At 30.9% G+C, this 12656-nt stretch overlaps 2 protein-coding genes across 3 annotated transcripts; one reads left to right on the top strand and one right to left on the bottom strand.

The window, feature by feature from the left end:
• Positions 1-494: 494 nt before the first annotated feature.
• On the bottom strand, positions 495-5489 carry LOC114169764 (oxysterol-binding protein-related protein 3C-like). The gene is made up of 10 exons (XM_028055057.2): positions 5230-5489; positions 4808-4901; positions 4413-4529; positions 4258-4330; positions 3857-3975; positions 3548-3669; positions 2992-3168; positions 2436-2580; positions 1397-1575; positions 495-1037 (listed from the first exon to the last, which is right to left on the bottom strand). The coding sequence occupies exons 1-10, from the start codon at positions 5319-5321 to the stop codon at positions 791-793; spliced, it is 1365 nt and encodes a 454-aa protein (XP_027910858.1). The 5' UTR covers positions 5322-5489; the 3' UTR covers positions 495-790.
• Positions 5490-9790: 4301 nt separating this feature from the next.
• Positions 9791-12001, top strand: LOC114168574 (Rab5-interacting family protein). Of its 2 annotated transcripts, XM_028053454.2 has the most exons (4): positions 9799-10162; positions 10529-10632; positions 11477-11606; positions 11698-12001. In XM_028053454.2, the coding sequence occupies exons 1-4, from the start codon at positions 10058-10060 to the stop codon at positions 11734-11736; spliced, it is 378 nt and encodes a 125-aa protein (XP_027909255.1). In that variant the 5' UTR covers positions 9799-10057; the 3' UTR covers positions 11737-12001. The 2 variants fall into 2 exon arrangements, with proteins under 2 accessions (XP_085524826.1, XP_027909255.1); XM_085668700.1 differs by lacking the exon at positions 11698-12001 and having other exon boundaries at positions 9791-10162; positions 11477-11651.
• Positions 12002-12656: the final 655 nt, after the last annotated feature.

The raw sequence follows: 12656 nt of genomic DNA, 5'->3' as shown, positions 1-12656 counted from the left end.
TAATTGATCAAAATAATCAAGGGATGTGATCCATCGCAATTAAATTAATATCAGTTGCAGTCAATGACTGATAAAGGTAAATATAACAAAGAAAGTGGTGGAAAAGAAAAGGCTGACAATAAATAGCTGTAATATTTCTACCCCCAACCTTTTATAATAACCTTTTTATCTCTATCAATTATTTGTAAAAAAAAAATACAAAATTAATTTACAACTATAATTTCTCAAATCTAAAAACAAGAAAGGGCACTTGCACTATCTGATCCTAACCTAGAAAACAAGGGCACTTTCACTCTCTTCCCCCAGATTCTTCTGGCTACCAAAATGAACGTAGGAATCCCACAAGACACACTCAGGTGATATGCATATTGGTCTAAAAGTGCAAAGCATGTCACAGGCTTCAAATTCATACCGCAAATATCATATATACCAGTTATTTTTAATTATTTAGAATTGCGCATCTTACCCTTTCTTTTGTTTTGCCCCCAAGCAAATTATTGAGGAAAACCTGGAATATCTTGCATGTTTGACACTAGCAAAAACACCAGTGGACAGCAACGGATATATACAAGTTCAATCAAGGCAACCCTCACGGGCTATGGCCTGCCACCATCCATGCAAAAACAAAAAACATTGTATCTGTGAGAGAATCAAAATACTAATGTTTTGCGGATATTACAATAATCACAAGCCAACAAACCAAAATAAAATTAGATTTGTTCGTTGTATCAATACAATGTTACATGAACCAACTGCAGCATCCGAAAACAAAAGGCAAATTGAAACCGATTCATTCCGCGGCCAAATTACCAAACTGCCATGGATTGAATTCAATTGATTTGACATCACAATCATCAATGCCTCCCGAGTTATCTGCAGCTGCCCGATGTTCAATGTATTTACCATTATATTGATAGATTTCCAAATCACCCCAAGGAGTTGCTGTCACTTCTTCAGTTAAATCAAACCATCTAGGCGTGAACTTATGGCCTTTTTCTTCTCGGGTTCTCTTTTCAGCACGCTGCCTCTCCTCCAAACTGAAAGGAAACAAGTGAAGGATAAATATCCTAGGAATCATCTAACCAAATTTCTTTGGTGATTTGTGAAACTAACCCATTTCCATTTGAGAAAGAGGATGACAGTAGCAGAGAAGCCTAACAAATTCTCAAGAGATTACAGAATGGTTTTAATTTCCAGCCACTCCCTTGGGCAGGAGATATCAATACGTAAGGCCACAGAATGATCAATTAAAACCGAACCCCCACCCACACGATAAAGATTATGTTGACTGTTGTCTGTTACTTATATTTACATTACATTAGTATTAGCGCTTCTAAAATGCTCTGCTGATTTTTTGGACACAGGGACAGGAGCAATAAAAGAAAGCGTAAAGAACCTGCTCTTTTCTGCCCCGGATTTTGAAAGATCACCCATCTCAAGTGCATATCTATCTGGGCGTAGACGAGAGTCTGATGCCAACAACTTTCTAGGGGCAGTGTCAAAGCTGTTTATTTTATGAGCAAAATATGTATACTGAAATTTGTCATTCTTTGGAACATCAGCTACATGCCAAACCTGCAGAATAAAATCAGTGGAAATGCCAAGGACGACAATGATCAGGAACTTTAAGGTATTAGTGTCCTCACCAATCAATATAACATAACAGTAAAGTATAAGTGCAAAATTATTTCTTATCCAAAGTGACGTGTGAGATTATTGATTGCAATGGTTATAACTTCTAACAAAAGAATTCATAAATAAGACTAAAAGCTGGATTTCAATGGATTATGCACTTTGTCAACAGATGTGTACTAGAAACCGACCTAATATACTACAATATATTAATGTCTTCTTGCATCACATCATGAGGTTCCTTCAAAAGATTAGCCTTTTAAAGATAGGTTCAGAATTTCCAGCGTAAATTTAGGTTTCTTAAAAAGGAAAGAGCAGAAGCAAAGTAAACTAATAGAAATAGTTAAAAAAAAAATGAGTTCAATGTCACCACTTTTGTGCTTGATGGAAGTGCGAAGAAAAGACAAAAGCTGTTTTCTTCTTTTGAGGAGCTCAGGGTTGATGGATCAACAATATTCACATGGCTTCCCATGCACTCTTGGCTTGTGAAAGTTCCTAAACTGGGTAAAAACTACGGCTGTTTGCATTGGTCTCTACAACTCTAACCTAAACCAACCAAGTGTAACAAGATAGACCATCACTTTATCCTCAAACAGTACAACAACAAAGGTTTGTCCACTACATGATATCGGCTACGTGAATCACATGATGCTATTCAACTTGGTAAAAGATTAAAGTTTCAAAGGTGTTATTTATCATCAAACATTAAGACCAAGATGCCTAGTTTTTGAAGCAAAGTTACCATGAACTTTAATTGCAATTAATCTCAAATTTTTTCTGAAGATTTTTTATTGACAAATCACCTCTTTCAATTCTGTGTTTGGGAGAGGCTCTCCTTCTGAATCACAGGGTTGATAACTCATTGACTCGTTCCACTTCCCAGTCATTAATATTTTAGGCTCCTCAGAAGAATTATAGATATATCCATCCACTTCATATCGACCGGCACTACAAGAGATCAAGAAATAGATAGCCTATTAAAGGTTAGATATATTGACAATAATAAGATACCTAAATAGCTGAGTAGAGTAGAGAAAGAAGTAAAGTATAGAAATCCTAAATGAAGGCAGAAACAATTCAGTCCCCTCAATTATTTTCAAATAGATTAGTTTTAATAGGAAAAACTTGTCATGTAAACTAGTGATCAATGAAAACAGAGTCATGTGAAACAAAAATATTCAATGCCACGTTGCCAAGAAAATAATTTCAATGTCATTAGACATTGAAGTGAAAGCTGTAATAGAATAAATTAACAAATTGCTCAAATGTTGAAATCTAAATCCAATATAGAACTGGCGCAAACTAATTAAAAAAGTATTAATGGCTTCTTAAGAAAGTAGAAACAGAAATGATACAGACCCGAACCATCCACATGGTTGAAAATATAGTACAGCTTTGTCTCCAGTTGTCAGATTAGTCATTATCATTTCCCCAGGCGAATCAATCCAAGTACGGCCAAATATGAGGTTGTTAACCTTTGTAGGAGGTGGCACCAGATCCAAGACTACACCATCTCTCTTAAGAGTCACACGCGTTCTGAAAACATACAAGTCCTTTCAAACAGAAAATAACAATAGAACAGGACAATTCAGATCAGAACTAGTATTAAATCAAGTTATTTTCCTGCATAGCTATATACTGTACCATAAGGAGATCCTTATAAGAAAGTATTATAATTAGCTTGGAAAAAATATGCATATTCATCAAATAACCCCATAAATGTCTCTACCCTGCTTGAAAATACATTAAATCTCTTCACATCATAGAGATGTCATCGAAACTCTTTCATTAGCAGTGCCATAGGCGAACACATCAATCAGAGTTGGAACTTAGAATAATACAAAACAACATCAGTAACAAGAATAAAATGATATAACAGAGGGAATCTACTAAACAACTGCAATATAACTGTCACCTTCCAACAGGGTAAACGTCAACAGAATTTCCCAAAAACTTAGTTTTCAACTTTGAAGTCACATCATATGTAAAATGCTCATTCTCAGCATGCCCAGCACTCATTGGGGGATGATGACTCACCTGAAATTTAAAATAATCTCTTTTATATACAGAGAGAGAAAGAGAGAGATAAGAAAATCCACAAAAGGAAAAAATGAGAAGAAATTTTTATTTCAAGGTCCTTAAGAACCCTATATTCCAAAGACAAATGCACAGAGAGAGGGAAGAACAGAAAGTAATGTAGAGCATGCTGCATCAGAGAGAATACCTGTTCTGCAAGAAATGTAATTCCGCCGTGATTAGTCATTTCATAAGTCTCTCCAAGGATAGGATTAAAAGGCTTCCAGGTTCGTTGGTAAGCAAAGTACACCGATATAGCCCATGATGCTTTGATGATTATCATAAAGTACAACAGTGAAGAAATAATTAGGAAAACGAATTCCTAAACTTACTACAGTGCAACTGGAAGATTGAAGAACAATAGCTAATACAAAAAGCCTCAGATGAAGATATTTGAGGCCAGTAAAATAAATCCTTGATAAAAACTGGTTAGAATGCCTCTGGTTTGACATTCAGTCCTACCCAAAACTATATCGTCCGAAGAATTTTCAGTTCGATTGGGCAAAAAAAGTTAGAAAAGCAAAATAAAAAGGGATGAAAATAACTCACTTGCATAAACTAACCGCATGTATGGATCCTCTGATTCATCTGCCTGATCTAACAAGTAGGAGTACTCCATCAACTAGTTCAAGCAATTTAAAATCAATCAATTGATACTACAAATTAAGAAACCATCAGCAATGACAAACTAAAAGTAAACAGACCTCGGCCATTTTCTGAAGCATAGTCATCGGTTCAAAGATAATAACTGGTAGTGTCACCATTGATGTTACATCCGAGCCAATATATTTCTGCATCATCTTCCAGTAACCATCTCTTTCCTTTACACAAAGAGCCAAAGGGGAAAAAAGATACAAAAGATGTTTAGAATATGAGCACGAATGAATGAGGCATATTCCAGAAAGAGAAGAAGAAAATAGAATAAAACCAAGACATACGTCAGAATCATTATCATGAACAAACAACACAGACAATTTAACTCAAGGGAGCAGTAATTTACGACAGCATCTTAAATGTCCAAACAGGGAGCTGGAAATAAAACAATGCTAGAAACAACCATAAATAAAAACAAAAAACAAAAAATAAACTAAACAAACACCTCTTGTTTCCATCTTCCTCTCTCTGCTTCCTCCTCTGCATCTTCTTTACCTCCCTCTGGATTAATGACTTCCACACCTTCATATCCAAGAAGCCTGGAAACAAAAACAGAATCATGTAAATAAGCTTATATTCCGCTCCAAATCGTTGCAAATCCTAGTGAGAAAACTGACAAGTGCTTTGACACTGCTAGAATAGACTGAAATTGTAGTGTTGTAAGAATGCAATATCCTAAGCGGCTAGTTGCAGAATCCAATAAAAGCATTTCAATTACCCTATTAACGGGGAACCACTTTTTTTTTCACCCTATAAATGCAATCATCAAATGCTACTTGAAAGTTGAAAGAAAGCATATGAATATAGACATTTACAGTTGACATATTTTAGAGGTGAATTAAGGAAGGGATGATGAAAACGAAGTACCCGTTGACCGATCGGTGCATAGCGTTGGTGAAGATGGAAGACATGGCGGAGAAAAACCCCTTACTTTCATTCTTCTTCGAGGGGCTGCCCATCTCTGGGTGTAAGACTTAAACCCTAATTCAGAAGACTATCAGTTTCAGAACCCCAAGAAATTACAAAACTCCAACCTCGTCCAACTCAAATTCAAACCCAAACTCAAACAATAGAAGAGACGAGCATGTAGTGTGTTTTGGGTAAAATGAAAAACCAATAGCGGAGTATATGGAGTTCCGGGGATTTATACTCGCTTCAAATATATATATATATATATATATATATATATATATATATATATATATATATATATATATATATATAATTTTATGAAAAACAACATTAAAAAATGGGTTAAATATGTTTTGGTTCCTTAACTTTGAATGAAATTTGGAATTAGTTTTTCTCCATTTAGTTTCCCAACTTTAAAACTGTGTGGATTTAGTCCTTTTATCAAATTTTGTTAAGTTGATTTAACGTTTCATATGCATTTCATGATAACATTTAAGTTATTTATATCGTTTGATACATTTTTGCTTTAATGTGAATTAAAAAACTATTATGAAACGTATTTGAAATATCAAATTTACTTAATAAAATTTGATTATAAGGACTAAATTCATACAATTATAAAGTTTATGGACTAAATTGAGCCAATGTTTTGAAAAGGGATTAAAAGTTACATTTTGAAATTACAGAAATTAATAAAAAAGATATTATTGTTTCTTTGTATCTAACATCGAAGGAAATGTCATCAACCAGAGCAAGAGATAAAAAGTTAGGGTTTAGGTTTTGTTGGGGTTATCTCATCAGCTATACCAGGACAGTTTTTTTCCCAAACAGGTGCAATTTTTTTTCCAATTTCCCAAAATGGTGCAGTTTTTTTTTTAATTCCCGGCAGAGGTAAGTCGTGAAAAAATGGCACGACTTCATCTTGAAGAAGTCGTGCCAAATTAAGGCGAATTTGATTAAAATAAGCTGAAGTCGTGGCAACATGGAGAGAATTCTGTGTTATGAAGAAGTCATGCCATATTCAGACGACTTTAATTAACATTTTAAGCAAAGTCGTGCCAATATGGAAAGACTTCAGTATTAAATTGTTAATGAAGAAGTCGTCCCATATTGGAGAGACTTTAGTGTTGTATTGATAATGAAGAAGTCGTACCATATTAGAACGACTTTAGTTCGAATAAAAATTAAATATTTTTTAGTCATATTAATTAGTTAAATAATAATGCATATAAGTAATTAAAAATTTTATGATGATTTTGGTTTCTTATAATAGGGCATGAAAGTTATCTACGAGAGTCTGTGTCACAAGGAGGTCTTTTTCGGTGTCGTCTAGGTCTAGATGAAGATAATGATGATGACGATCCAGTTCAGAGCCCTCAATTAAGACCTAGACAACACCGAAGAAGACCTCCTTGTGGCACAGGCTCTCATAGATAACTCTAATGCCTATTATAAGAAACCAAAATCATCATAAAATTTTTAATTACTTATATGCATTATTATTTAACTAATTAACATGACTAAAAAATATTTAATTTTTATTCGAACTAAAATCGTTCCAATATGATACGACTTCTTCATTATCAATACAACACTGAAGTCTCTCCAATATGGGCCGACTTCTTCATTAACAATTTAATACTGAAGTCTTTCCATATTGGCACGACTTTGCTTAAAATGTTAATTAAAGTCGTCTGAATATGGCACGACTTCTTCATAACACAGAAGTCTCTCCATGTTGGCACGACTTCAGCTTATTTTAATCAAATTCGCCTTAATTTGGCACGACTTCTTCAAGATGAAATCATACCATTTTCTCACGACTTACCTCTGCCGGGAATTAAAAAAAAAAAACTGCACCATTTTAGGAAATTGGAAAAAAAATTGCACTAGTTTGGGAAAAAAACCTACCAGGACAATATTTTTTAGTCTAAGACTAGAGACAAGGTAAAAGATTTTAATGTATAGACTGAATAATAAAAAGTAGGAGTTAAAAGTAATAACTATTTTTTTTTATTAAAATTTGTGATTCTTATTCTATTTTGCACTTGGATATTTATAGATTTTTTAATATAAATTTATTTTAAATATGTCAATCCTAGTTATACTATTGTAGAAGACTTTTATAGTGACATCTATATTAACCTTTTGTGATTTTGAAGATATATCCACATCTTATTATTGCATATATATATATATATATATATATATATATATATATATATATATATATATAATAAGATTCCTATGATTATTTCCAAGTAAAATGCTAAAACTAAAATCTCTTATATTACATATTTCTTCTTGCATCATTTTGGAATTGGTAACGTATTTACATAGTTGTTTTTACCATTTGTTTTTTAGTATTCATACTAACATCCTTTTGTGATGATTAAAACAAAAAGGTAAAAGCTAAAAAATCAATTATCATTAAGTACAATTTATGTTTTTTCGCTTTTTTTTAATTGGATAGTTCATAATTCTTAATATATTTTGTTAACAAGGTTTCAATAATATCTTTACATTGTTGTTTTTATTTGGACTTTATGATGCTATATTCATTCATATGTTATTTTATAGTAAAGTTTGTGCTTCTGAAAGTTATATTATAGGTTTGTTTTATTCATCTATAACTTATATGTTGATTTAATCATTATAATGATAACGTTTTAACTGTATTTATAAAAATAAAATTAAAACTTGTTCATAATTAGATTTTTATTGTCTTAGTAAAGTTTGCGCAGTTGTATTTATATTACGAGACTCTATTTCTTGACATACATATTAGTATATATAGAATATTTTAGAAGAATGTGTTAAAAGATGTGATGAGGTTTCAGCTAATAACAGTAGTATTGGATGACCATAACAGGATTTAAGTTATTATATATATATATATATATATATATATATATATATATATATATATTTTGATATTTTTATTCATTTTGTTTGAATGATCTTTAATTCACAATTTTCATCATCTTTCGGTTAAGTTCAAATATGTTTTTGGTTGTTTAATTTTTAATAAAAATATAAATTAATATATCTTAAAAATTTTGAATCATTTTAGTTTTTTAATTTTATAAATGTTTAGATTTAATCTCTTAATCAGATCTGATTAAATTTAGTCAATGTTTCAAATACATATTTTTATAGTATTTTAGTTTGATGTAAGATTATTAGATTGATTAAAGATTTTAAATATGGATTAATTCTATTTTTCACTAAAAGTTAAACTATCACGACCATACACATATTTAACTCCTTCAATTATTTATTTTAACTTTTTTTAATAATATGATATAATAGTTTAAGAATGATCGAAATGATTGGTTAAAAAAGAGTGACTCAAAAATATCATCATCTATATATTATAAAAGAATTGAATCAAATATTTTCACCACATAAATACTGACAACTAAGCCGGTTTTTTCCTTAAAAAAAGATTAAGCCAATTTAAAAAAATAGGAGATAAACATTTCAACACTAAAGTAAAAAAATAAAGTTATTTGTGACTAAACACTTTATTTTAAAATTCGTTTAAAACTAAAAGCTCAGAACAACAAAACTATTCCACCTGATAAATAAGATAAGTAATCGACTGCTCATATTTTTTTCAAGAGTAAATGGTGATATTTTTTTTTTTTTTTTAACGAATGGGATTCTGTGAATAGAATCTTAAAAAATATAATTTGGTTCTTAGTAGTATAAGATAACAATAAGATATTTCTTAATTTAGCGTGAAATTGATTTTTAAATAATATATTTTAATGATAAAATGATCTGTAATTAACAACAAAATATAATAACTGCTTATTTTAATTACAAAATTTGTATGACTAAGAACATAATTATTCAAACGATAATAAGTAGTCGAGTGAGATATTCAAGTTATAGTATAAAAAAATATTTTAAAAAATATTTTATATTCTCAAAGACTACTACTGGTTTACAGATATGAAAATTTAAAATGATATTTTATCTATCTTTAACTTAATTTTATGTGTTATTGAGTACAATTTTATTTATTTAGTGTATATAATTAGTTTTCATATATAAAAGTATTTCATTTTAATTCTTTCACATACATTTTTTAAACTCCTAAAAGATTATAGATAATTAAAATAATATTATAGAAGCTACAAAGTTAAAAGCTAATTCGTGTCAAGATTAAAATGAAATACTTTAACTGTATACATTTAAAGACAATTCTTTATATTGAAAAGCAATTAAACATACAGAAGATTTACATGTCAATGACATTTTTTTTTTAAATATACATTTAAGAAGGAATGAAATAAAATTTGTTATCTATAATAATAATCAATATATAAAAATTGTTATCTCTATTGAAACATATTAAAAATAATAAAATAGTGTATAAATTTAAAGAAAAGACATTTTTTTAAGCGTAAAATAACTTAATGAATAAATTTTTATCTGCAAACATGTTTGTTTGATATATTTAAATTTAAATTTATGATAAACGAAAGTAAAAAGTAGCAGAAAAATAATCTCTTATTCGGTTGTTGAGATTTTAGGGAAAAAAGAGATAGATACTGAGATGTTACTGTTAGTGTAGATGAAATGCCAGATCGAACATTAACAACCAATTTCTGCAATTTTTAATTTGCATTCAGATTCCTTTTCCCTTTTAATCATAAACCCTAATTTTCTTTTTCCACCTTACAGAGTCGCCGAATCCCAAATTCTGTGTGAAGTACTTCACTCTCCCGATTACTCGTTGTTTTGATTCTTATTCATTGCTTCGTCTTCCACTATGAAAGAGGGTAAATCCGTTAACCATCAACAGCCGCACCAGAACGGTCACCTCTCGCCTTCAAAATTCGCCAAATTGTTTGATCCCGAAGCTTCCTGGGACAAGGTTTGTTCTTTCAATTCATCATTCATAGATCCATTCATGTTCCCAATTTGATCTGTAGATGTTTGCTGAAATTTACTTAAAATGAAATACTTGATTTTGAAGATGCTGAGCTGAATTATTTGCCTGCCTGAAATTTGGGTTAGCAACAGAGTTAAAAAAAGAAGAAAAGGAAATAGCTGTGTTACTGATATAAGACGTTCTCAGCTTCTTTTATAGTATGTGATTAAAATTGAGAATAACGGTACATAGTTTTTGTAAGGATTTAAAATAGTGGTTATTACACGTTTTTATGCTGTGTGCAGTTGTTACTTAATTTTTCTAATGATATGCTAACAACCGTTGTCTGTGTGGGTTACCTCCAAGCAGGATCAGTTGGGAGACGTATTACATTGGATTAGACAAGGGCTTGGCCTTGTGTGTGGATTCCTTTGGGGTTCCATACCTTTGGTTGGAGGCATATGGTTCATCCTGTAAGTGGATTTTTTTGTGTGCAATATGTTTATGTTTATCTTGTATTTGTATGTCATTGAAGTTCTAGATTGAGTATTAACTGAACCAGTTGATACTGTGCTATTGTTTGCAAATAACGTTAATGCTCTTGTTCATTAATTTTGATTGTCTGCCAAATGGTGCCATGCATAGGATCTGGAACCATCTTGTGTATACGTTTCGTTGTGGCAGTAATACTTTTGAGTGGTCCTTTAGCATATTGCTTAGAGTGGGATCAACTTTTGTTCACAACATTTATTAGATGAGGAAGTACATAGTAGAGAAGGAGATGGTTAGCGTTCTATCAATAATTAACTGACTATGAGAAAGGACCATGCAGATCTATGGGATGTTTATGTGTGAAAAAAAAAGTGTAGAGTGATTAACCTATAAATGGTGGAGGATATTCAACATAAATTTGGCAACAGTGGTGAATGTTATACATAACAATGTTTTGAATTTGTTATGCTATTGTTTCTTGATTTTCGGTTTTACCATTCACTGTGAAGATTTCTTTAGAAAATCATCTAGTAATCTTAATGAAGTTACCTATTGTTGCGGAGATCAGTTTTACTTTGTGCTATCATCAATTTTATAAACAGAATAATTGTGACTTTCTGAAGTATAAATTTTCTCAGACTTGAATTGTTTATGTCATATTGATTCCTTAACATCATATAAATTATCTTTGTCCAAATTGAAATCCTTAGTTCATAGTTTCTTCCATTGCATTTTTGTGCCATTAAGAATGAAATGCGGGACCTACCTAGTCTTAACACACTAAAATTTGATGTTATTTGTTAAATATTTTTCTGTGTTTTGCAGCTTTTTGGCGTTATCGACTTCGATTATATATAGTTATTATGCAGTAATATTAAAGGTTGACGAGGAAGAGTTCGGTGGTCACGGAGCCCTCCTTCAAGAGGGGCTATTTGCTTCTATAACTCTTTTCCTGGTATTGTGCTCTGTTGTTCATTGCTTTATATGCTGTAGAAAATGAGGCTTATCCTGTTCCACAGTCTGACTTCAACTTAATATCTGTGCAGCTTTCATGGATTCTAGTTTACAGTTTAGCACACTTCTGATTGGCTGGGCATTGAAGTTTTAACAGAGTTGAGAGATTTACTTGATTACATTTGCCCAAATTGCAGTTATCTGCTTTACTTCTATGTAAAATGGTCTAATTTTGCAATGCATGCATGAACAATAGCTTCGGCATCCCATTGTAATAGATGTTTTAGTCAAGCATTTCTAGTGACACCTCGTACTACAGCAAATTTTGTGGATTGGAACTGATGACAATCGAAATTCTGTTTGTTGAACCGTGAAATAAAGTTGCTTGCAGACAAATCCTGAAGGACCATTTATCCTTAATGTTTATGCCATAAACATGGAATTTCCAAATAGGTTCCCTCATTTTGTTGGGGGTGCTAGTGTTGCTGTTAGGGGATATATATTTTATTGTGGGGGATTTCGTTGCAGCTACTATCAATTGATTATTTAAGGACCCAGTCTTGTGTATTTATGCATGATTATGGTAACAAAATTTCATGATCTGGATTTCGGATTTTGGTTGTTTGCGAGATAATAACACTATTATAACTAGCAAAATACATACGCGAATTGTCATGTGTATTTATATTTGTATTTGTATTGTATTAAGAAATATAATTGTATTATTTTTATGAATGATTACTTAAAAATAGAAAAATAATATAATTTTTAAATATAATATATATATATATATATATATATATATATATATATATATATATTTGTAGAAGTAGTATTATAAAAATGATACATTGTTTACTTTTAAATAAAGAAACTAATTAATTATTTTAAAATAAAAAGCTTATTTATTTCTTTATTAAAAAATAAAATTATTTGATTAAAAGATAACATACATTATAAGGTATAGATAAAGTTGTCCTGTATCTTTAGAAAAGAAAAAAGTGAAAGAATCTTTTAGTTTGTAGATTTATTGGGATGAAAGGGTATTTGT

This window comes from Vigna unguiculata, chromosome 11 (assembly GCF_037176805.1).
Source record: "Vigna unguiculata cultivar grain cowpea cultivar isolate G323 ecotype 2 chromosome 11, ASM3717680v1, whole genome shotgun sequence".
Classification (NCBI taxonomy): Eukaryota; Viridiplantae; Streptophyta; class Magnoliopsida; order Fabales; family Fabaceae; genus Vigna; species Vigna unguiculata.
The sequence above is the reverse complement of the archived record's forward strand: the minus strand, read 5'-3'. Positions and strand labels throughout refer to the sequence as shown.

What these genes read in the sequence shown, in the direction of transcription:
- LOC114169764 (XM_028055057.2), bottom strand. Translation starts at nt 5,321, where the DNA reads ATGGGCAGCCCCTCGAAGAAGAATGAAAGTAAGGGGTTTTTCTCCGCC. An exon ending in TTACATTTCTTGCAGAACAG is followed by an intron (nt 3,670 to 3,856) that starts GTATTCTCTCTG and finishes TTTAAATTTCAG; the next exon opens with GTGAGTCATCATCCCCCAAT. An exon ending in GACGTTTACCCTGTTGGAAG is followed by an intron (nt 3,169 to 3,547) that starts GTGACAGTTATA and finishes GTATGTTTTCAG; the next exon opens with AACGCGTGTGACTCTTAAGA.
- LOC114168574 (XM_085668700.1), top strand. Translation starts at nt 10,058, where the DNA reads ATGAAAGAGGGTAAATCCGTTAACCATCAACAGCCGCACCAGAACGGT. An exon ending in CCGAAGCTTCCTGGGACAAG is followed by an intron (nt 10,163 to 10,528) that starts GTTTGTTCTTTC and finishes ACCTCCAAGCAG; the next exon opens with GATCAGTTGGGAGACGTATT. An exon ending in GGAGGCATATGGTTCATCCT is followed by an intron (nt 10,633 to 11,476) that starts GTAAGTGGATTT and finishes TGTGTTTTGCAG; the next exon opens with CTTTTTGGCGTTATCGACTT.